Source organism: Aureobasidium namibiae (assembly GCF_000721765.1).
Source record: "Aureobasidium namibiae CBS 147.97 unplaced genomic scaffold scaffold_5, whole genome shotgun sequence".
In the NCBI taxonomy this organism is placed as follows: Eukaryota; Fungi; Ascomycota; class Dothideomycetes; order Dothideales; family Saccotheciaceae; genus Aureobasidium; species Aureobasidium namibiae.
In genome coordinates this window covers 419,582-441,518 of record NW_013581204.1, presented here as the reverse complement: position 1 = coordinate 441,518, position 21,937 = coordinate 419,582, and the positions used below count along the sequence as shown (strand labels likewise).

At 50.1% G+C, this 21,937-nt stretch overlaps 5 protein-coding genes across 5 annotated transcripts; 4 read left to right on the top strand and 1 right to left on the bottom strand.

Moving 5' to 3' along the window:
- Positions 1–21: 21 nt before the first annotated feature.
- On the top strand, positions 22–11,566 carry M436DRAFT_62266 (uncharacterized protein; the record flags this gene model as incomplete). Its single annotated transcript, XM_013573701.1, has 2 exons — positions 22–76; positions 138–11,566. The coding sequence occupies 2 exons, from the start codon at positions 22–24 to the stop codon at positions 11,564–11,566; spliced, it is 11,484 nt and encodes a 3,827-aa protein (XP_013429155.1).
- A 350-nt stretch (positions 11,567–11,916) lies between these two features.
- M436DRAFT_42377 (glutamyl-tRNA synthetase) lies at positions 11,917–13,842 on the top strand (the record flags this gene model as incomplete). The annotated part of the gene is made up of 1 exon (XM_013573491.1): positions 11,917–13,842. One exon carries the CDS (start codon positions 11,917–11,919, stop codon positions 13,840–13,842), a length of 1,926 nt encoding a protein of 641 aa, XP_013428945.1.
- A 2,668-nt stretch (positions 13,843–16,510) lies between these two features.
- M436DRAFT_62264 (uncharacterized protein) lies at positions 16,511–17,803 on the bottom strand (the record flags this gene model as incomplete). The annotated part of the gene is made up of 1 exon (XM_013573700.1): positions 16,511–17,803. One exon carries the CDS (start codon positions 17,801–17,803, stop codon positions 16,511–16,513), a length of 1,293 nt encoding a protein of 430 aa, XP_013429154.1.
- Positions 17,804–18,612: 809 nt separating this feature from the next.
- M436DRAFT_42684 (uncharacterized protein) lies at positions 18,613–19,254 on the top strand (the record flags this gene model as incomplete). The annotated part of the gene is made up of 1 exon (XM_013573556.1): positions 18,613–19,254. One exon carries the CDS (start codon positions 18,613–18,615, stop codon positions 19,252–19,254), a length of 642 nt encoding a protein of 213 aa, XP_013429010.1.
- A 1,452-nt stretch (positions 19,255–20,706) lies between these two features.
- Positions 20,707–21,548, top strand: M436DRAFT_80283 (uncharacterized protein; the record flags this gene model as incomplete). The annotated part of the gene is made up of 3 exons (XM_013573858.1): positions 20,707–20,753; positions 20,839–21,321; positions 21,530–21,548. The coding sequence occupies 3 exons, from the start codon at positions 20,707–20,709 to the stop codon at positions 21,546–21,548; spliced, it is 549 nt and encodes a 182-aa protein (XP_013429312.1).
- Between the last annotated feature and the right edge of the window lie 389 nt (positions 21,549–21,937).

Below are 21,937 nucleotides of genomic sequence, written 5' to 3'. Positions count from 1 at the left end.
GTCGTACAGCACAGCGCAGTCATGACGGAGCGAAACCTCGACATCTTCGAGAACAAACTCTCCGATTCCAACACAGGTAGACACAGATTGTCTCGGGCTTCGTGTGTCGCCGATACATTTGCTAACCACCCATCCAGATCTCAGGACGAAATGTAACTTCCTCATCGAGATTCGTGATGGCATGGACCATTGGTGCCAGGGTACCACCTACCCTGTCTTTCTGCAAAAGTTTGTACCTGTACTACTCGACATCCTCAGTGGTTCTCCAGTCTTCATCAGCACATCACCGGAACAGCGACTACGAAACTGCGCCCTCGAGATCCTACATCGCCTGCCTATGTCCACGCCGGACGTAACCGATCAGTATGCTCCACAAATTGTCGACAAGTTATTGGAACTCGCGCGTACCGAGAACGAGGATAATGCTGTACTTTGCATGAAGATCATTATGGAATTCGAAAGGACCCATCTGAACTCATGCGCAAGCAAAGTCCAGCCCTTCCTGGACCTCATCCTGGAGCTGTTCCAGACCATGGATCAAACAGTCAAAGATACCTTCGACACACCAGCAGCCGTGGGCTCTTCTTCTGCTGTAGCCCCAGGCACACCACAGTACAATTCTCCTAGACCTGCATCACCAGTTGCATCGACCACATCTCTGACCGCAGACGTCGGTAACGACCAGCCTCAAACCCGACAACTTCAAAAAGGAACCCAGTCTTTCAAGCTCGTCGCAGAATGTCCTATCATTGTCGTCAGCATCTTTCAAGCACACCGCAGCATGGTAGCAAAAAACGTGGAAGCATTCGTTCATCGTATCAAGTCAATTCTTTCACTCCAAGCTGGACCGCAAAAGAGAGCACACGAGGAGGCAAGAGAACGAGGAACAACCTTTGTCGGTGTGGCCAAGGATATCAAGAACCGTGCGGCCTTTGGAGAGCTCGTCACTGCTCAGGTCAAGACTATGAGTTTCTTGGCCTACTTGCTGCGTGTCTATCAGAAAATGCTGGCAGATTTCTTGCGCGAGCTTCCAGAGATTGTTGTGCGTCTTCTCCAGGACTGTCCAAGAGAAAAGTCTAGTGCACGAAAGGAGCTTTTGGTGGCCATCAGACACATTGTCAACTTTAACATCAGGACGATATTTTTGCCAAAGCTGGACGAATTGCTCGACGAACGCACTCTGATCGGTGACGGTTTGACGGTGTACGAGACATTACGACCTCTAGCTTTCACCATGTTGGCCGATTTGATTCATCATGTGAGAGAAAACTTGACGCCTGCGCAGATCGAGAAGAGCATCTTTGTCTACACAAAGAACCTGCACGACGACTATCCAGGCACCAGTTTCCAGACCATGAGCGCGAAGCTACTGCTCAATATGGCTGAGTGTATGGCCAAGGTTGAAGACAAGCAAGATGCGCGTTACTTCCTCACACTGGTCTTGAATGCAATTGGCGAGAAATTCGCATCGATGAACCGCCAGTACCACAACGCTGTCAAGGCCTCCGCACAGTATGCCGAGACCACAATGGAGGCTGGAGCCGAAAACTACCTCGCAGACGTCAACCAGAAGCCAGAATGGGATGAGATCGACATCTTCAATGCAACACCCATCAAGACCAACAGCCTCAGAGACCGCGGATCCGACCCTGTTGCTGACAACAAATTCTTGTTCAAGAACCTCCTGCACGGCCTAAAGACGCTATTCTATTCGTTGCGTGCTTCCAACCCTACGCGTATTCGCGACGAAATGGATGCAGCCAACGTTCCTCCTAACTGGCAAGATGTTTCATATGGGTTCAACGCCGAGGAAGTCAACGTACTAATCAAGCTGTTCCACGAGGGTGCTCAAGTGTTCCGTTACTACAACGCAGAGAAGACCCCCACAGAAACACCTATGATGAACCCAGTCGAGTTCCTGGCCAACAACCACATGATGAGCAGCGGAAAGGAGGAAAAAGACCTTCTCGAAACTTTTGCAACCATCTTCCATCACATCGACCCTGCCACATTCCACGAAGTCTTCCAAGCCGAGATCCCACACCTCTACGAAATGATCTTCGACCACCCAGCTCTTCTGCACATCGCCCAGTTCTTGCTTGCTAGTGAGGCAACGTCTCCTGCGTTCTGCGGTATGATGTTGCAATTCTTGATGGGTAGACTTGAAGAAGTCGGCACTTCTGATGTACAGAAATCCAGTGTACTTCTCAGGCTCTTCAAGCTATCCTTCATGGCTGTCACCCTTTTCTCCGCACAAAACGAGCAAGTTTTACTGCCTCATGTCACAAAACTCATCACAAGGTCGATTGAATTGTCGGTGACTGCCGAAGACCCTACAAACTACTTCCTACTGCTCAGATCACTGTTCAGAAGTATTGGCGGTGGCAGATTTGAGAATCTATACAAGGAGATTCTACCTTTGCTTGAGATGCTGTTGGAAGTGCTGAACAACTTGCTCACCTCTGCACGCAAGCCGCAAGATAGAGACCTCTTTGTTGAACTGTCTCTGACCGTACCTGCTCGCCTTAGTCATCTGCTACCTCACCTAAGCTACCTGATGAGACCGCTTGTTGTTGCTCTTCGCGCTGGTTCCGAGCTCATCGCGCAAGGTCTTCGTACCCTGGAACTCTGCGTTGATAATCTTACAGCTGATTATCTCGATCCCATCATGGCTCCTGTCATTGACGAGCTGATGGCTGCTCTCTGGGACCACCTCAAACCTCAACCTTACAGCCACTTCCATGCTCACACTACTATGCGTATTCTTGGTAAGCTCGGAGGTCGCAACAGGAAGTTCCTTACCTCGCCTCCTGCTTTGGAGTACAAGCCATATGCAGATGACGAAGCCAGCTACGACATCAAGCTCATTGGTTCTATGAAGGACAGAGCATTCCCTGCAAGGCTCGGAATTGATGTCGCTATTGACAAGCTTCGAGAACAACCCAAGGCAGCAGCAGCAAAGAAGTCTGATGCATTCCACAAGCAACAAGCACTCAACCTTGTCAAGACACAAATCAAACTTCTGGTCGGATACGACAATCTCCCTGAAGACTTTGCGAGACTCGTCCGCTTGCAGGCCAACGACTTGTTCGATAAGAACTACGATGTCGGTCATGACCTGTTCTCGAAATCGGAGCGCGAGAAATCTGTCGCAAAGAAAGATGCTCAGCAAGCAACCCTACTCAAGTTGATCAAGGCGGCTATGCTGGCTGCTGCAGTCCCTGAGCTCAAACAGGACGTGGTACCTTTTCTGGATGGACTCTACAAGCATTTGACAATTCTTGAACTCGGCAGGTCACTCGGTCAAGAGAAGCACACCAAGCGACCCTTTGAGCCGTTGTCCGGCGAGGGTCCTGTCTTCGTCGATAGTAGAGTGATCGCGGACGCTATCGCCGATACCTTATCTTCAGACTCTGCAGAGGTTCGCGATGTTGCTTTCACCGCATTGGACACTATGTGGAAGTCAGCAGCCATGATTTTTGGAGCAGAAGAGCGTGTTGAGCGTTTACCGTTCTTCCGCGATCTCACGAAATCGCTCATCCATCACTGTTTCGAGGAAGAATGGTTCTCGAAATCTGGAGGTACTGCTGGTATCGATTACATTGTCAACAAGCTCAACTTCAGCGCTGCTTGGTTGAAGGATCGTCAGTTGGAACTTATCCGAGCGCTCTTCTTTGTCATGAAGGATATGCCTCAAGACCTTCCTGCCAATGTCCGTGTTCAAGCCAAAGACGTGCTGCAGGCCATCATCAGAAAGTGCAACGAAGGCACACCGACCTCTGACATTGGCGCAGCGAACACTCTTCTACACAACGTGTCTAACAAACTCGTTGGAGAAGTGTCGCATATGAACCGACATGTTCGCGAGGCAGCTCAAGATGGTCTTCGACTGCTTGCAGAAGTCGTTGGTGCTAAGCTGTACGAAATCGTGAAGCCAGTCAAGGAGCTGGTCCTTCAACCTATCTTCAACAAGCCTCTTAGAGCGTTGCCTTTCTCAGTGCAGATAGGATACATTGACGCATTGAACTTCTGTCTGGACATGGAGAATGAAGTCTTGCAGTTTGAAGACCGCCTCAACCGATCACTTATGGAGACATTGGCTCTGGCGGACGCAGAAGACGAGACTCTTGCACCGAAGCCGATGGAGCACAGAAGTGCCGAATCGATAGTCAACCTCAGGGTGTCTTGCCTTCGCCTTCTGACTACTGCTATTCGCCTGCCTGCTTTTAACAATTCTCCGCACGCGCAACATCGCAGTCGTATCATTACCGTTTTCTTCAAATCACTGTATTCGAGAAACACCGAGGTCAAGACGACAGCCAATGCCGGTCTGCAAATAGTACTGCAAGCCACTCAAAAGCTACCTAAGGATCTTCTTCAGAGCGGTTTGAGACCAATCCTCATGAATGTCCAGGACCCTCGTAAGCTCAGTGTAGAGGGACTCGAAGGCCTGCGCACACTTCTCCAACTTCTCACCAACTACTTCAAGGTAGAGATTGGCTCTCGTCTTCTGGACCATATGAAGCACATTGCAGACGCGCAAAGCTTGCAAAAGGTTTCATTCTCCCTCATCGAGCAGAACCCCAAGATGCGTGTTGTCACCGCAATCTTCGGTGTCTTCCATCTTCTTCCTGCCGCGGCTGTGCAGTTCCTCCCTACGCTGGTCGAAAGGGTTCTTGAACTTGAGCGTAGTCTTCGCAGAACTCATTTCAGTCCTTTCCGTGAGCCATTGATCAAGTATCTCAACCACTACTCAAAGGAAGCACTGGAACACTTCAGCGCAAACCTGAAGGATGAGGCAAAGGGCAGGTTCTTCGCTCAGATTCTCTCTGACAAGGCAGCTGCACCTTTGCGAACAGCTGTGATGGAGTCGGATGCCTTCTGGGCACCACTGACTGGAGAAGGACTGACCGATGTTGAGAAGGACCAAGCAGCAGTCAATGCTGTTCACGTCGCCCTGTCTTTGTCAGAGTTCCCTGAGTGTCGTGCCTGGCTCACAAACCATGACAAGACTAGATTGGCTCTGTTCGAGGCTGCCCAGTCACTGCAACAGAAGTTGCAAAACAAGACATTGGCTTCATCTCTTCGTCTGCCAGTCGAGCAGGTTGGAGATCATCTCATGATTATTCTCACCAGATACTTGTCTCAGAAGCCGAATGATCTTGATTTCTTCTTTGATCTTGTCCAAGCTTGCGCCAACGACGAGCTTGCAGAGTCGCACCGCTTGTTCCACTTCATATACGAATTCATCATCACCAGCACCTCAGTCGAGTACCGACGTTCGGTCGCAGTGCGCTGTATTGATATCTACACCAACCGTCAGAAGACACCACGCATGAAGTCGTTCGTATTCCACTACATCTTAAATCCCATCTTTGCCATGGACATCCAGCGCAATTGGGAAAGCCTGTTTGGCAACAACAAGGGTACTGAGCTGTTCGACAAGTCCATGACCGACATTGTGCACGCCAAGTTGTGGAAGCCGCAAGCCAATAGCGACATTTCCGAAGATCCTACTCAGCCTGGCGTTGACCAGTCAAGGATGGAGTTGATACAGCTGACATCGATGCTCCTCAAATACCACCACAACATGCTTTCCGATGCACGAAAGGATGTGATAATGTTTGGCTGGACGTACATCAGACTTGAGGACACCATCAACAAGTACGCTTCTTACGCGCTGATCTCATATTTCATCGCCCATTACGACACCCCGGCTAAGATTGTTGTGCAAATCTACGGCAAGCTGCTGGGAGCACACCAGGCTGAAGGTCGACCGCTTGTTATGCAGGCTCTTGAAATTCTTGAGCCTGTTCTCATCAAGCGAACCGGTAGTGAGCAAGCAAGAGCGCCTGCCTGGACTCGTATTCCTCGTCGCATACTAAGTGAAGAGACATCGAACACCCCACAGCTCACCAGCATTTTCCAGTTCCTTGTCAGGCACCCTGACCTCTTCTATGAGGCTAGAGAATCTTTCGCATCCATCATCATCCCTTCGCTCAATAAGGTCGCGCAACTGCCCAATCCTTCCACCGAAAACAAAAGACTGGCTATCAACCTTTTCAGCATGATCTGGCATTGGGAAGAACGTACCGTGAAGGAGAACGGGTCGCTCTCTGCATCCCAGTCTCCTGGTAGCGAGGCGCCTGCTGTAAACAAGAAGGCTGCTTCAGCCTCTTACGCTCTCCGCACCATGATGATCAAATACATGGTAAACTTCATCGCCATCTTGCCTGAGAGGTTCCCTGTCCCAAGCTCTACCGAAGAGGGTAAGGATGCGAAAGAAGGCAAGGAGCGTCCTTCTCCATCCGCCAATGAGACAATAAGAAAGTCACTGGAGTTGCTTTGGCGTTTCCTGTCGCCAGGATATTGGGATGATGTTGATGTCGATGCCATGTTCCCCAAAGTTACTGAACCGATCCTCCTCTCCGAGCCCAAGCAGGATGAGAAGATGGAGCCTTGGACCAGCCGTGTCATCAACACTTTGCAGATGCTCCGCTCGCTTGTCAACGCCAAGTCTGATGAGTGGATTGTTGCTCGCTTGCCTCAACTACAAAAGCTGCTCGCCAAATCATTGAAAAGCGAGAGTGCCGAGATTCAAGATTGCTTACATTGTAATAAGCCTGTCGAAGGCTTCCCCGAATTGAAGCCATTGATGAATGCAATCCTGGATGCGGTTCCCCTGCAGCAATCAGAGGAAGACTTGCCTGACGCCGAGAGTCCGACAGATGAGTTTGTCAATTTTCTCTCTACTCTTGCGGGTGATTGTATGTCGGCTACTGGCAAAGACACTCAAGTTCAGACCGCTGGCATCAACATTCTCTGGACGCTTTCGCAACGCAAGGCCGATAGTGTGGATACCCACATTCCCGCTCTTCTCAAGGCCCTCCAAGGCAATCTTGCGAAGAACCACCTTGCAGCTCAAATGCCACAGCAAGTCGCCACTGCCAATGGAGTCGCAGCCCAGCTTCCTGGCAATCCTCAAGAGGTTGACCTTAACACTGTCCTGATCATCAGAGTGATTGAGATGCTATCAGCCCGCATTGCAGCTCTCGGAGAGCAGCGCAGGCCTTATCTGAGTGTCCTTGCCTCGCTTGTCGAAAGATCTCAAAACAACATGCTTTGCGAGAAGATCCTTAGTATGGTTGAGGAGTGGGTGTTCAACTCGACGGAACCGGTTCCTACCCTCAAGGAGAAGACGGCAGTGTTGCAGAAGATGCTCATGTTTGAGAACCGATCCGACTTGACACTCTACCACAAGTTCCTGGACCTGGTCATCCGCATCTATGAGGATCCCAAAATCTTTAGATCCGAATTGGCTGTGCGCATGGAGCATGCTTTCCTCATTGGTCTTAGAAGTCCTGACATTCCCATGCGTACACGTTTCATGACCATCTACGATCGCAATCTCAGTCGTACAGCTGCCAACCGCTTCTTCAAGTTGCTAGCTGAGCAGCAATGGGACGTCCTTGCCGACAGCTTCTGGCTGAGTCAAGTCATTCACCTCATGTTTGGCTCAATCGACATGAACACTTCCTTGAGACTGCACAATGATGATTTCAAGTGCTTGCCTGCCTCAAAGCTCTTCAACACAATGTCCACAGATCCACGACTTGCTGATCTCATGCTCGACTCTGAATTTGAGAATTTCATTGCAAGCCACAAGCGATTCGTGCAAGAGCTGGGCGAAATCAAGACGAAGGATGTCCTCGAACCATTGGCCAATCTCCAGCACACCGACTCAAACCTTGCTCATGACATCTGGGCTGCCTACTTCCCATTGATCTGGTCCAGTCTCTCGAGAGACGACCGTGAAGATATGGAGACTGGGCTTATCAATCTCCTTACTAAGGACTTCCATCAACGCCAGACCGACAAACGCCCGAACTGTGTTGCTACTTTGATCGATGGCATAGTCCGTGCCAGACCTCGTGTCAAGTTCCCACCACATGTCCTCAAGTTCCAAGCGAAGAACTACAATGCTTGGTACAGCGCAGCCACGTACATTGAAGAATTGGCAATGAAGCCCATTGTCGATACTCCGGCCATCCGCGAGAGTAATCTAGACGCTCTTGTTGAACTGTATGCTACTCTGCAGGAAGACGATCTCTTCTACGGAACTTGGCGCAGAAGATGCCAATTCGTGGAGACGAACGCTGCTCTTTCATACGAGCAGAATGGTGTCTGGGACAAGGCTCAAGCAATGTACGAGCAGGCTCAGATCAAGGCTCGTACTGGCTCGATTGCGTTTTCACCCGGTGAATACATGCTCTGGGAAGATCACTGGGTGTACTGCGCCGAGAAACTTCAGCAATGGGAGATTTTGGGTGACTTCGCTAAGCACGAGAACTTGAACGACCTGTTCCTCGAAGCAACCTGGCGCAACTTTGATGCTTGGGAGGAGCCTGACAACCGAGCTCAGTTGGACACTATAATCAAGGCTGTCTCTGATGCTCCCACTCCCCGCCGCATGTTCTTCCAGGCCTTCATGTCGCTGCTCAAGCTTCACAACAAGACCGAAACTCAACAAGACTTTAACCGCATCTGCGATGAGAACATTCAACTTTCGATCAAGAACTGGCACAAGCTTCCCAAGCAAATCACACAGGCTCATATCGGATTGCTACAGAATTTCCAGAACTTGGTCGAACTGCATGATGCAAGCGTGATTTGCAGCAGCCTGGCTCAAACCACATCTGCCAATCTCGATGTCAAAAGTCAAGAGCTTAAGCTTCTGCTTGGCACTTGGAGAGACAGGCTGCCCAACTTCTGGGACGACATCAACTCATGGCAAGACTTGGTCACCTGGCGTCAACATATCTTCCAGCTTATCAACAGAACATACCTGACGCTGCTGCCAACTACCAACCAGGGCAACGCTACTGGCCAATCGTATGCTTACCGTGGCTACCACGAGACTGCTTGGATCATCAATCGTTTTGCACATGTCGCTCGCAAGCACCAGATGCCTGACGTCTGCATCACTCAACTCAGCAGGATTTACACCTTGCCTAACATCGAGATCCAAGAAGCTTTCCTCAAGCTGAGGGAACAGGCCAAGTGCTGTTACCAGAACCGTAACGAGCTCACCAGCGGGCTAGACGTGATCAACAACACCAATCTTAACTACTTTGGAGCTCAGCAGAAGGCAGAATTCTACACTCTCAAGGGCATGTTCTTGGCCAAGCTCAACCACAAGGAAGAAGCTAATGACGCATTCGGTACTGCTCTCTACTTTGACATCAAGCTTCCAAAGGCTTGGAGCGAATGGGGTAGATACAACGACATGCTCTTCAAGGAGAAGCCTGACGAGAGCATCGACAAGGCTAGCGCTGCCATCAGTTGCTACCTCGAAGCCGCTGGTCAATACAAGAGTGCCAAGTCGAGGAAGCTTCTCAGCAGAATCCTTTGGCTTCTCAGTTTGGATGACGCAGAAAACACGCTCGCAAAGGCATTCGAGAACTTTAAGGGAGAGACTCCTGTGTGGTACTGGATCACCTTCATTCCTCAACTGCTCAACAACTTGTCTCGTACACCCAGTGAAGCCAACATTGCTCATGGAATCTTGAGCAAGCTTGCAAAGACATACCCTCAAGCACTTTACTTCCAGCTGCGTACCAGCCGCGAAGATATGTCGGTCATCAAGAGAAGTCAAGAGCAGAAAGAAGCCAGGGAGAAGCAGGCACGAGCTAAACAAGCAGGAGCTGCTACACCTGGTGAAGCCGTCAAGCCAGAGGCCAAGCCCAATGGAGAAACTGCCAGTGGCACTCCCCAACCCAAGGTCGAAGGTCAGGATGCAAACCAGCCCGCCAAACCCGAAGCGGCCGAGCCAGCCAAGCCCAAGAAGCCTTGGGATCACACTGAAGAGCTCACTCAGACGCTCAAGACGGCATTCCCTCTGTTGGCCCTGTCCATGGAGACTATGGTTGATCAGGTTCAGAAGTACTTCAAGTGTACTCTGGACGAAGATGCCTACCGTCTCATTGTCGCTCTGCTGAACGATGGCCTGGCGTATGTTGGCAGATACCCTACTTCATACGCTCAAGGTGTAAACTTGCCGCCATCAACCGAGGCTAACATCACTCGATTCGCGGAGTCTATTTTACCAGCTCACATTCGCAAGTCATTCGAAGCCGACTTTGTGACCAAGAAGCCATCAATGTTCGAATACATTGCAAAGCTTCGGAGATGGAGAGACAGATTCGAAGAGAAGCTCGATCGTAGAACGTCCAAGTGGCATCTTGAACAGACTACTCATCTGGCTGAATTCCGTTTCTTGAAGTTTGACGAGGTTGAGGTGCCTGGACAATACCTGCAGCATCGTGATAAGAACCAAGACTTTGTCAGGATTGAGCGATTCTTGCCTGATGTTGAGCTCGTCAGAGGCGTCACTGGTTGTCATAGGAGATTGACCATTCGTGGCCATGATGGAAGCGTACATCCATTTGCCATCGTACACCCGACAGCCAGACACAGCAGACGCGAGGAGAGAGTTCTGCAATTGTTCAGAATCTTCAACAGCATCCTTGCTAAGAAGAAGGAGAGCAGACGTCGCAACTTGCAGTTCCACCTACCGCTGATCATTCCTTTGTCTCCTGGCATCCGTATGCTACAAGATGATGCTTCGTACATTAGTTTGCAAGGAATCTACGAAGACTACTGTCGTCGTAACGGCATCAACAAGGATGATCCGGTCTTGTTCCAGATTGACAAGCTCCGCGCCTTGACACCGGTAAGCAATATCAACGGCACCACAACAGAACGAGATACTGACCTTTGGTTCCAGCAAAAACCCGAGCAGGCTGCAAGCATTCGCCTGGAGACTTTCAACGCGATTCAAGAGAAGTTTGTTCCGAACGACGTTGTTCAGGACTACTTCCAGCAGACATATCCTTCGTACGACTCGCTCTGGCTTTTCCGTCGGCAATTCTCTGCACAGTTGGCTGCTCTGACATTCATCACGTTCACTATGCACATGACGATGCGTTATCCTCACAAGATGTCCATCTCGCGCGGCACTGGTAACATTTGGGGATCGGAGTTGGTTCCTGCAATGGCTGCGGCCAAGCCTTACTTCCACAACCCAGAAGCTGTGCCTTTCCGTTTGACGCCCAACTTGCAGACGCTGATGGGCCCGATCCACACCGAGGGCATCTTCGTGGCAGCTCTTATGGCTATTGCTCGCTGTCTGACCGACTCGTCTTCGTCGCCCACAACATCGACTCCACCTGCCGCTCCCACTCCTACCAACTCAGGTAACGGAGGCAACAACCAGGATGAGACAGAGAGTAACACTTCGGATCTCGAAGGACAGCTCAGCATCTTCATCCGTGACGAGATGAACTTCTGGTCGCTACAGCAGCACAAGCAGAGCATCAAAGATGGAGAGTTGCGTGAGCACGTGTACCGCAATGCTACGGGCATTGTCAAAAAGGCAGTCGCCATGGCCAAGGAGCCCGATGCAAAGAACTTGCCTGCCAGTCAGAGTGTGCTTGATCTTGTAGCCAAGGCTACCGAGCCCAAGAATCTGTGTACGACAGATGCGCTTTGGCAAGCTTGGCTGTAGAGAGCAAAGGACGATGGTATTGATTTTTTTGAAAGTGGCTGGTTGATTGAGAAGTATTTTTTTATGCATAGCGCTAGGCGAAAGGGATGGGGGAGTTGTGCCTAGCGAATTGCTTCTGTTGCTTTTGTTATTACATTCTTCTTGACTGTAATTATAGCTTTCCATTCTTGTTCAATGACTCTTTGTACTATAGACGGTGATAGCATTGCTTTCCCAAGGGATTCATGTGTAAGAGTGAAGGGTCCAGCAAAAGTCTTGGCGCACGACTTGTGACGCGGCGGGGTTGAGCTTGACTCTTTTGAAATTCACAATTGAACTAACTTCTGTTTCGTCACACCAAAACACCAATCATGGCAGCAGCACAAATCGCCGAATGGCAGAAGCGCGCAGAGGCCTTCAAGCCTCTCAACCTCAAGCAGATTGAGGGTCCCATCGCCGAGCTCGACGCACACCTCACCCTCCGCACATACATTGTTGGCTACTCAGCCACCGACGCCGACCTCGATGTCTGGAAGGCCATCCGCGGCAACCGCATTGCCCACTCGTCCGTCATCAAGCAGGGCCTCTACATCAATGTCAGCCGCTGGTTCAACTTCATCGAAGAGTCGGAGCGTCCCGTTGTCGAGCTGGCCAGCCGTGGCAAGGAGATGGCCAAGAAGGCCGAGGGCAAGTCGGACCAGGGCAACTACGACATTGGTCTCGAGGGCACCGACAAGGGCGTCGTCACTCGTTTCCCCCCAGAGCCCTCGGGTTACCTCCACATCGGTCACGCAAAGGCTGCCTTGCTCAACGACTACTTTGCGCACAAAAAGTACCAGGGCAAGATGATCTTGAGATTCGACGACACCAACCCCTCCAACGAGAAGCAGGAATTCGAGGATTCGATAGTAAAGGACCTCGAGCTCATGGGAATCAAGCCTGATCAGGTCACCCACACTTCCGACTACTTCCAGGAGCTGTACGATGCTTGCGTCAAGATGATCAAGAGCGGTCACGCCTACGCCGACAACACTCCTCAGGAGCAGCTCCGTGACGAGCGCATGAAGCTTATCGACTCAAAGCACCGCAACGACTCTATCGAGGACAACCTTGCTCACTTTGAGGAGATGAAGAAGGGCACCCCCGAGGGCACCACCTGGTTCATCCGTGCAAAGATCAACATGCAGGACCCCAACGGTGCTATGCGTGATCCCGTTATCTACCGTTGCAACCCTCAGGCTCATCACCGCACTGGCGATGCCTGGAAGATCTACCCCACCTACGACTTTGCCTGCCCTGTTGTTGATGCTGTCGAGGGTGTCACTCATGCACTCCGTACCACCGAGTACAATGACCGTGATGCCCAATTCCAGTGGATGCTCAAGGCCATGGATCTGCGCCACGTCTACAACTGGAACTTTGCCCGCATGGCCTTTGTCCGCACTTTCTTATCCAAGCGCAAGCTGACAAAAATTGTTGACAAGGGTGACGTTTGGGGCTGGGACGATCCCCGTATGCCTACCGTCAGAGGTATCCGTCGTCGTGGTATGACTGTTCCTGCTCTCCAGGAGTTTATCCTTTCCCAAGGTCCTTCCAAGTCTATCACCTTGATGGACTGGACCAAGATCTGGGCTACCAACAAGAAGCACATTGACCCCATCGCTGGTCGTTACACCGCCATCGACAGCAAGGACAAGGTTACCGTCACCGTCACTGGCGCTCCTGCCACCCACACCGATCTCAAGGACTTGCACGCCAAGAACCCCGCCGTCGGCCAGAAGAAGGTCGTCTTCAGCAAGAACATTCTCCTCGACCAAGTCGACGCCGCCTCCTTTACCGAAGGCGAGGAAATCACCCTCATGAACTGGGGCAACGCCATCGTCAAGTCCAAGTCCACCAACGTCGTCGACGCGCTCAAATCTCCTCTTGCCACCCTCAGCGGCAACGCACCCATTTCCGCCATGGAGTTGGAGCTGCACCTCCAAGGCGACGTCAAGAAGACTTCCAAGAAGGTCACTTGGCTGTCCACTGACCAAGAGCTCATCCCCGTCAAACTCTACGAATTTGACTATCTTCTCACCAAGGATAAACTCGAGGAAGAGGATGACTTTGAAAAGTTCTTGAACCCCAACACTTCGAGTCTGACCGAGTGTTTGGCTGATTGCAATGTTGCTGAGTTGAAGGAAGATGATATTATGCAATTCGACCGCAAGGGCTTCTACAGAGTTGACAAGGCCTTCAAGAATGGAGAGCCTGCTGTCTTCTTCCAGATCCCGACTGGCAAGGGTGGAAAGTAGAATCTTCTCTGTTGATGCAAATGATGGAATGAGATGGAATGAGAAGGACTGAGAATGGGGGAGATGAAGATATGTAGAGTGTTGAATAAGAACGACTACCCTTCGATCAAAACAATCTGTCTCCTTCTCTTTAAATGTACTTGTTGATTGGGTGAGGAAGCGAAGCGATGGATGGAAGGAAGGACGTGCTGTTGAAGCAGCTTCCTCTGTGAGCAGCCAGAAGGTCTGAACACGACGACCGTTCACTGCCGCTGAGAGTTACATCTATATCAGAGACATCAGGGTTGTAGAGAGCGCTTTAGCAATAAGCAGAGTAAGGAACAAAGTTGTATTTGGCCGGAAAGCGCAGCAAATGCTATTGTTATGTAGATTGGAAAAGGTGTAAGTCTCTCTCACAGACAAACAATACTTTTCTTGCCAATCCAGCCGCGTGGTGTTTATGGTTGCAGGATTGGGAAAGGTAAGTTTTGGGTCAGGTGAACAGTCAATCCGCTTTGTCGTTCTTCCTTTGAACCTTCACTGAAGACTCTTGCCTATATCATTCACCAAGACTGCCGTAGAAATAATCTTCCAGCCCCTTTAGTGCAGTGGTTAGCACGTTCTGTAACTGATGTCTTGCAAACACAAGCAGAGTAAGTCGGAGACGGCCAGATCACGAAGGTCTGGTATACGGTCGTCGGAATCGGAAAAGCGCGAGTTCGATTCTCGCAGGGGGCACTTGACTCCTCTTTTTGCTGTTCTGGACTTGACTTGCTAGCTTCCTTTTGTCTGCAATTTTTTAGAGTTGACTTGGACAACTAGATAGGTACTCGGAGTACCATTGAGAGTTCAAGTATGGCTGGCTGACTGATCTGATGCCCTTGTGATTATCTATCCAAGCATCTTGACCAACGTGCGGTCGATTGAGTGAATTGTTTCCACGTTGCTAAGAGTCATCGCAACGGAGTCAGACATATATATACCGATATCTCTGACCTTCTTTTCCATCTTTCTTGATCCCAACATCTACAAGATATTCGACATCATGCAACTCTCTCACTGGCTCCTCCTCGCAGCCACCGCACTCTCAGTCACAGCCAAGCCCACTGATCAGTCAATCGACATCAGCGCCTTGCCCGAGTGCTAGCAACAATGCATGCTCCTCAACAACAAATACTTTGACATCGAAACCGCAAAGAAGAAGAAAATGTGCAAAGATACCATGAGATCTCACCTTTGGCTCGAAGAGGAAGTGTTTCCATGTATGGAAAGGGATTGTGCATTTCCTACCGAAGGCCAGGATCCAGAGACATCAAGTAAGAATGATGAACATTCAAAAAGAGTGCCAATGAGAGCGAACTAACATGATGGTTTTGCAGTTTGGAATGATTGGCTTAGGGAGCTTTGTGGGAGACATCGCGGGTAGTTGCTTGCAGTAAGGGATAGTACGCTTGATGCAAATGATGGAGATGATAAGGAAAAGATTAATTGCGCAGATGTCTAGTGTGTTGAACAAGACGACGCCTTTCGATCACAACTTATCCGTCTTCGTCATTCACGATTGTGCTTATCAGAGGGAAGGAAGTAAGGAAGGAGCGGGAGTGTGTGAAGTTCGAGGAACTTGGTCCAGAAGATTGGGGCGGTGTGCTGTCTGGCTTCTACTGTTGATCAGAAAGAAGGAGCGGTGACAAAGGGTACCCCGTTGAACTGATGTCCTACTAGTGATGCAACCGATAGAGAAAGCAGACAAACGTTCAGCTTGAAGAGAAAAACCGACTACCACCCCTTCCATCCAAAGTTCTTCTTAATTCACTTCACTTCCATACTTTTATATACCCTGGAAGTTGCCATTCTCATATCCCACTTGTAAGACCAAACTCGCGTTTGGCTTAGTGGGAGACCGCCTGCTTTCTTTGTAAAGTCGGGAGTAGGGGCCAATTGGCCCAAAAAGTTTTGCTTACACGCAGTAAACGAGGTCGGGGGTTCGATTCTTGGTTGTGACTGGTTCTTTTTGGCGATGAGATGGAGGGAAGATGATCATGGTCACTCTACCTATCTGGCACCTGTTTAGGGAGGAGGCTCAAGTCTTCTGACAGTTTAACATAGGCGGTGACGCTCTTGCAATGTAGGTGAGGACGAGATATAGAAAGCTTTCCCTCATCGGCCCGTTCCTTCTGTTCTCTCTGTTGGGATAGCTGTGTTTTGGTCTTGAGCGGCACTGCACAGGTCAGCCATCCAAATCCTCGCAGCGACTTGAGACCTTGAGACGACAAATTGTCCTTTATCGTTGGTCTAAGAGGAAGCAAAGACGACGTTCTCATTGATCTGTACTATACGCTATTCATCTGACGTCTGGTCAAGTCGTCGAGTTCGTTGACCAAGCAATTTCTCGTATCCTGCATTCCTCGAATCTCATTTTGTACCACCACCCAGAGCATTTTCGTGCTGTTTCCTTTCCCCATGACATTTCGCTTCCCTGTAATACCCTCGCCTCTCAGTACTGTTTCTCCCCTTCGTGGCGCTTCCATCTTGCAGTGACTTCCATTCTTCTTTTTGACACACTCTCTCATTCTTAGACCTTCTTTTTGCCAGCCAGCTCGCTCATCCCAGATGCCTTATCCGATGCGAAGAGAAGGGGTATTCGTCGACATGGTTGGGATCGAGCCAGGTGAATTTATTTCATCTCATCTCATGACTGATTGTCGTCGTCCGTAGCAGACAACGCCATAGCGCACAGTGCCTCGAGTACAAGACGACGAGGTGGCATGACGGGTGGCACATCAACTGTTGCAATCGAACTGAACTGGAGGGTCGGCTTCTGCTGTGAGATACGAGCAGGAAAGGTGACTGTGAGCTGAATCTGTGCTTCTGCAGCGTGATTCCGATCACCGAAAGAGATGTCCACGCTGTTCTCTCGAAGGATCTGGGCAACATGTTCGACCGAGTCCAGGCTGAGGAGTCCCCTTGGAATGGACTCGCGAGCCTCATCCGACGAAGCATTGAGGGAAGCCTCCGTAGTCGCTTCAGATGCCATATCGTCAGTTTCGATCGATTCAGAAACTCTCTCGTTGGGCTTGAGAATGTTGTGACTTCGGGGTCCCGATGAAAGTCGCTCTTGTTGTTTGGAGTCAGCGACACGTCGTCTGAGATGACCTTGGATCATGGTCTGAACTCGCTCTATGTCTTTGATAGATGGGTGACGAGCAGTTGTGGCGCTTGATTGACGGCTCGAGCGAGACGACACGCTTCCAGATGGTGTCAGGGGTCGAGCGTCTTGAGAGGATCTCCACCCAATTGGCTTCGACATCCAGACCGATTCGGGCAAGAAAGGCAGCTCATACTTCTTCAAAGGAATGTAATCAGTTGCACTGGTCAGACGTCCTGCTGCCCAAGCTTGGAGTTCGTAATCGTTGCAAGACTTGCGCAACTTGGGGAACTCCAGCAGGATGTTGTGTACTCCCACGATGTATCTGTAATCGCCCCTCTGGCCTGACAAGTCGACTGCGGTGGTGAAAGAAGGCCAGGTGCGATCGACTACGGCTCCCGTATGACAGGACTTGGATTTGACGATACTCTCATCTTCGAAGTTGTCTCTTTGGCTGAGGTACATGCTCTCTCCAACACTGTCACCTAGTCTGGCAGGTTTGTACCAAACTGATCGAACAACGCCATTTATTCTCTTACTGCCGATGAACAGGGCACCGTCATTCCAGACAAAGGGAAGGTGCTGTACGAATGCAAAGAGAGCCGGCTCAAGGTTGTCGTTTCTGGATGTGTCGATGCTAAGTAGGTCGCTGATCTTTGCGCATGTGAGCTCTGTGGGCGACCAGCCAAACTGTGTACAAAGTCTTCTGAAGAGAGAATCCACAGATGGCTTGACAAGCAGATTAGAGGCGTGATCGCTGTCCAGAGCATCGAGAGAAAGACGCGCTTGTTTAGCGACTGGACGAGTCTCTGGATCGCTGCTGGCCTCGCGCTTCATCTTGGATTGATCTACTGTTCCGAGTCAGCTGTCAATCAACAAGCAATGGGCGGTGGCATCAACGTCACTGACTTGTATATTGATCGAAGGAAGATGGGTTGGAGGAAAGGGCGTGAAGAAGGAAGCGTCGACCTTCCTCGAAGGAGTCTGTTTCTTGGTAGACGGAAGGAAGGCGCGTGGCTATGTTCGACAAACGACTTGGTCAAATGCCGAGATGGGTCTGAGCATGGGCACGAGGGTGCCGGAATATTCATCGACAAGATACTTGTGTCGTCAGGTTCCATTACCGTGGGCAACACAGGCAGCAGCGCGATCGAACTTTCCATCATCACAACTTCTTCGACGCTGACTCTGGAAAATACTTACTGTTCAGCACCTCCAGACAAGAGAGTGTCGGCAAAGACTCGTCACCTGCACTGCATACCGACACTTTCATCTCATGGTGGATAGCCAACCCTCGTCTTCATTCGCCAACCATGTCCCATACCGCCCTGCGACTAACCTCGTGCCACCTCCCTCCGAGCATCACTCCGATCATCAACAACAGTCCTCACGTTCTGTCGGATCAATGTTCGAGTCTTTCAGCGAGACACAGGCGCTGGACTCGACGAGTGAGAACGACCTCTCAACAATCAGACGCAACGGTCACTGGGACCCATCGATGTTGCAGTATGTACTCGCTATCCTCAAAGACCTCCCCTAGTCGTTCAAGATTACCCTTGAGCAGACATATCCAGAAGCAGTGACTGACCTTTTGTAGTCGCATCTTCAGCTTACCCTGCCTGCTCAACCAGTCTGGTGTCAACGACATGGTTGAACTTCGCACCCCTAGCGAATGGAGAGTATTCGTTCACCAACGCCTTCTCTGCTACTACTCGCTTTACTACAAAGCAGCCATCCAGGGACAGTTCCAAGAGGCGACAAGCCGTCGTTTTGACTTGACGCTCAAGACAGAACACGCAGAACATTTTGTCCGTTGGCTCTACAGCGGAAAGCTGAGCATTCGGTACTCGGCTCTTGACACAGAAGAGCTCTTCCATCTGTACATCTTTGCCGATGAAAAAGACATCCTGGCTTTAAGGAGAGATGTGATGTCAGAACTGGTGAAGAAAGAGAAGGTTGATCTACCATATGAATTGGTCGCTCTGGCTACAAACTCACTACTCCCGTCTGCGCCGCTTTACAAATTCCTCTTGGATTGGCACGTTCAGCACTGGATCCCCTCAGAGGCAGCACAAAGCCAGCATTACTCGGACTATGAGGTATTGTCCAAAGAATTCATGCACCTTGTTATGTGCAAACTTGCCATACGCGCGAGGGCAGCCAGCAATCCAGTCCAGTCACCTTGCACATGCTGCAACAGTCCTTGCTCCTACCATGAGCACGCAGAGTACAAGGAGTGGCTCAGCAGTAAGTTCTCATATGCTCGCGCTACCAGGGATACATACTGACCACTTCTGAATGACAGCATGCGCACACTTCGATGGTCTGAGCTTCGACGAGTCTCCTGACGGTCTGATGTCCAGTCTTTCTAAGCCGTCATCTGCGTAATCTGGTGCAACAATCGCACTCTTACTCACACCAACAAAACCCTCAACCACTTAATCTTCTCGACCTCTTTCATCGAGCAAGACTCTGCTTCATCAGACAATAAGCATTACGGCCTCGCCATAACACTCTCTACACACCACTTGATGTCTACTTTCCACACTAGGACACCCTTCTGCGACGTCAACTATTGAGCAACTCGCCCCTCGAAGAAGCACTCTCTTCGTCCCAGCGCCCACTGACGACGCACCTTTCCATGTCTTGCTTCCCATCGGACGAGAATGTCAACAACATTCGACCATGGGAAAGAAAACAAGACATCTACATCAAACGTTTTCTGCTTCTTCTCTGCTTTCACGATCACAATTTCCGTACCTTTTTTCTTGCCATTTGAAACATGGATGGATCCTTGAGCGAATTTTTTGGGCATCATGCTACGACTCTGCGAACCTCTCATCCTTCGACAGTACGATCTCCGCATGAAAAGTGCGCGACCAAAACACAACTGCTCCCGCTTTCTTCTTCCGGTGGCTCGACATCACTCGCCCATCGGCAGGACCGACTTCGAACGCTCTTCGCTTTGTTTCGCTTCTCACAAAACCACATCAGTCCTGGGCTCTTCCTTTGTCTTCTTCTTTGTTCTCTTCTTTGGCTGGCCCCGCTTCTTTGGTTTCCCTTTTGTTTATCTGCGTGTTTTCAACTCTTGTTTCGTCCTCGTCTTTTGAATGCTGCCGTTGCGGCTTGGAAAAGTATCGGTGGGATGATGATGTGGAAGCTTGGAGAGTAGACGATCATGCGAATATAACTTCATCTTTCCAATGTCACGAGTGCTTGCTGATACTGCCTATTTGTGCCCGTGAAAAGAGTAATCTGGTTGCGAATCAATGACAATGTTCATGGGTCTGTACTAATATCTGCTCTTGCTTGTGCTTGGAGGCTTGAGTGATTATTAAGTAGAGTCTCGAATCGTGAATGTAACAAGCAAACACTACTTTCGTCTCTGCTTTGGTCTACTGTACCGAAATAGGATACGAGGTCCCACCTTGACACCCAGACGGGACATTTGTAAAGCGGCGTCGGGAGCGACTCCTTCGCAGGCCTTAGCGCATTCGTGCTCCGAGGGGGAAAGAGAGAAAGATGCTAGAAATGCGCTTTTTCCTGGTAGTGTTTGCAAATCCTAGTCTTGCACCTTCCTTCACTTCCCCTCGTCACTTCCTGCTGATGTTTCCGCCCCACCATCGTCCTTACCTGAGCCCGAGACAAACATCTTTACATCCACGAATCTCAGTCTCTGTCTTGTCAGATCCATCGCCCGACCATTCTCTTGACATCAGCATCACCATACCGTCTTCATCATGGAAGCTATCGCTAGCAAAAGTCAGTGGAACATTTACGCTCTGGAGTATGTATACGATTCGCACTCTATTCATGGACTTGTGCAAAAATGATTCACGATCCTACCAGTGAAAGTGACTGACTCGGTATAGCCGCATACTCACCAGCCCCCTGTCTCTTGCCGCCAACAACATGATAGAGCTACGCACCACCTGCGGCTGGAAAGTACTCGTACACAAGACCCTTCTTTGTCACTACTCCAAATACTACGAAGTGGCCATCTATGGAGGATTTCAAGAGGCTAAGAACGATTACTTCGACCTCGGACTGAACAAACCTTGCGCAGAATGGTTCGTCAGGTGGCTCTACAGCGGAAAACTAAGTGGTCCGGACACGAGCACTGACATTGGAGAGCTCTTCCGGCTTTACATCTTCGCTGATGAGAAAGACATCTTGGCTTTGACAAGAGATGTAATGACCAGACTGCCGGAGTTTGATCCATATCTGTCGTACCAGGAGATTGTTCTGCCGATCAAATCACTGCCGTCGTCATCTCCACTATACAAATTCATCGTGGCCTGGCACGCTACTCACTGGATGCCGGACGACGAAGACTCTGAAAGGGAGAATCAAGCGTATGAAGACTTGCCCAGCGGGTTTACGCGCCTTGTCATACGCGGACAAGCCTTACGTCAGTCCTATAGAGCTGGCACTGCACCGTCCTGTGCGTGCTGCATTTCCCCGTGTCTCTTCCATGAGCACAAGAGTTACGACGAGTGGCAGCAGAGTGAGTCGGTCGACCATTTCTCATATCAGAGCTAGTACTAATTTCTCTCAAACCAGCATGCCTCTGGTTGGGTAGAGTGAAACACTCTGATTGTCCTGAGGAATTCAGGCGCGATTGATCCAACCAGAGATCGACGTGATTTGGAACAAAGCGATCTCTTCCTGAAGTTGTCACGACTTTCGAAACTTTGCAAGACATCAGCTCCACATGCTATCAAAACCGAACGTACCGAATCACAACCTCTCACTGAGATCTTTGTATCTTAGTCTTTGCTTCGTATGTCGCCTCGTGGAGTCGTGTCAAGCAAGAGGGACAGAAAGAAGAGTACGTTGGGAACGGAAAGAAAAAGGAGAGAAAGGAAAAAGGAAAGACCATGAAGACCGTAGAGGATGAAAAAAGAAAAATAAAGGACAAAAAGGGGTAGGATCATCAACCAACTCGATCACCAAAGAGAGAAGAAAGGA